The 1,549-nt window shown below is 48.4% G+C and overlaps 1 protein-coding gene across 1 annotated transcript in view; it reads right to left on the reverse strand.

Moving 5' to 3' along the window:
- The window catches only part of LOC107741894 (uncharacterized protein DKFZp434B061-like), a 5,772-nt gene extending 5,114 nt beyond the window's left edge, over positions 1–658 (reverse strand). The window contains exon 1 of the mRNA XM_016554690.1: positions 79–658. Within this exon, the coding sequence (XP_016410176.1) occupies positions 79–658 (580 nt within the window). The remainder of the gene's footprint in view (positions 1–78) is intronic.
- Between the last annotated feature and the right edge of the window lie 891 nt (positions 659–1,549).

The following is a 1,549-nucleotide window of genomic DNA, read 5'->3' on the forward strand; positions in this document are numbered from 1 at the left end:
TCTGCGCCGCTAGCGGAGGCGTGCTCACGCTAACGCGGCGGCTCGTGGAGACTGGAGCTGGCATTTCGTCGAGCTGACGCTCGGTGGATGGAGGAGGGGGTCTGGGGCTGGCGGCATCCGGGGCTCGGCCCGGGCTTGCTGAAGGCTTTTTGCTGCAGCCTAACGGCCGGAAGCCCATCTTCGAAGGAGTGGTGGTTAGCTCGGGCCGTGAGTACGGAATGCTGCGGCCCTGGCTCGCTTTATCCGCGGCCTTGGATGGAGGAGTAGAGCTTGGAGGCGCCCCTGTTTGGAGGGAAGTATAGAGGGCGAGGAGATCCGCCTTGACCGACCGTCGTGGGACATTGACGCCGGAGCTAATAAGCGCCTGGCGTAGTCCGGTCACGGTCCATTTCTCCGCAGCTGGGGCGGAGGAGAGGGCTGAAGCGTAGGAGGACGCTGGAGAAGGTGGCTGACGCCTGGAAGGCGAAGGTGATGGCATGCCTCGGTGTCTGGAGGTATGAGCGACGGCGGCACAGGAAGGCCGGCGGCCCCGTGTTGCAGCCGCGGGCTCAATTATGGTGTCCTGCGGAGCGCTGGTGCGCTGAACGGCGACTGGAGAAGCCGGAGGACCCGTGGTGTCGAACGCGTTGTCGTCTGGAAAAAGTTTGATCTCTGACATGTTTGCGGCGATTGGATGTGCCAATGCTGAAAGACTAGAGATAATGGAGGTAAGGCTGCTTTGACTATTTATAGAGGTTCTCTCTTGTGCTGATTGGATAGATGGTGTAATTACTGATGATGAACTGGCCGTGTTAATTATCTGCGCGTGCTCCTCCCGAAACTTGTTAATAAAACATCACATAGTGAATGGCACAACCAGAAGTTATTGATAACCACACAAATTATCATTTTGCATGAACTGTATTGAATTAACAAATATAACACAATTGTTATCACAAGAACATCAATAAAGTGTAGTGCACAATCAGTGTATGTGTCTCCTTCCTTTTTTCTTAAAGTACCTCAGTCCAGTCTTTCAAATGACCAAAAAAATTGTTTCCTTTAGTGGAAATCAGTTCTGTCTTTTGGTTCCAAAAAGCAAGGTGAAGCAAAATAAAAATAAAATAATTCAACAAGAAAAATGTTCTATCCAATCCCAATCTGGAATTTAGGATAAAGGGGAAAAACTGAATTCAAGGGTCCACTGAGATCCTACGACACAGTGGAAATCAGTTCTGTCTTTTGGTTCCAAAAAGCAAGGTGAAGCAAAATAAAAATAAAATAATTCAACAAGAAAAATGTTCTATCCAATCCCAATCTGGAATTTAGGATAAAGGGGAAAAACTGAATTCAAGGGTCCACTGAGATCCTACGACACAGTGATATCACATGAATCATCCAGCAGCAATCGATGACTACATGGATCCAACGATCAAGGGTGGTTGGCTCGCCATCTTCCCTCCGGAAGAATTCAAATGCATACAAAAAACCTGGCCTGCAATAAAACAGGCACATCCATATCATATTACTCAATCAACTCACAATCAATTTATATGGACATTAATGTACA

The sequence above is a fragment of the Sinocyclocheilus rhinocerous genome, unplaced genomic scaffold (genome assembly GCF_001515625.1).
Source record: "Sinocyclocheilus rhinocerous isolate Xijiao unplaced genomic scaffold, SAMN03320098_v1.1 scaffold376, whole genome shotgun sequence".
Lineage (NCBI taxonomy): Eukaryota > Metazoa > Chordata > Actinopteri > Cypriniformes > Cyprinidae > Sinocyclocheilus > Sinocyclocheilus rhinocerous.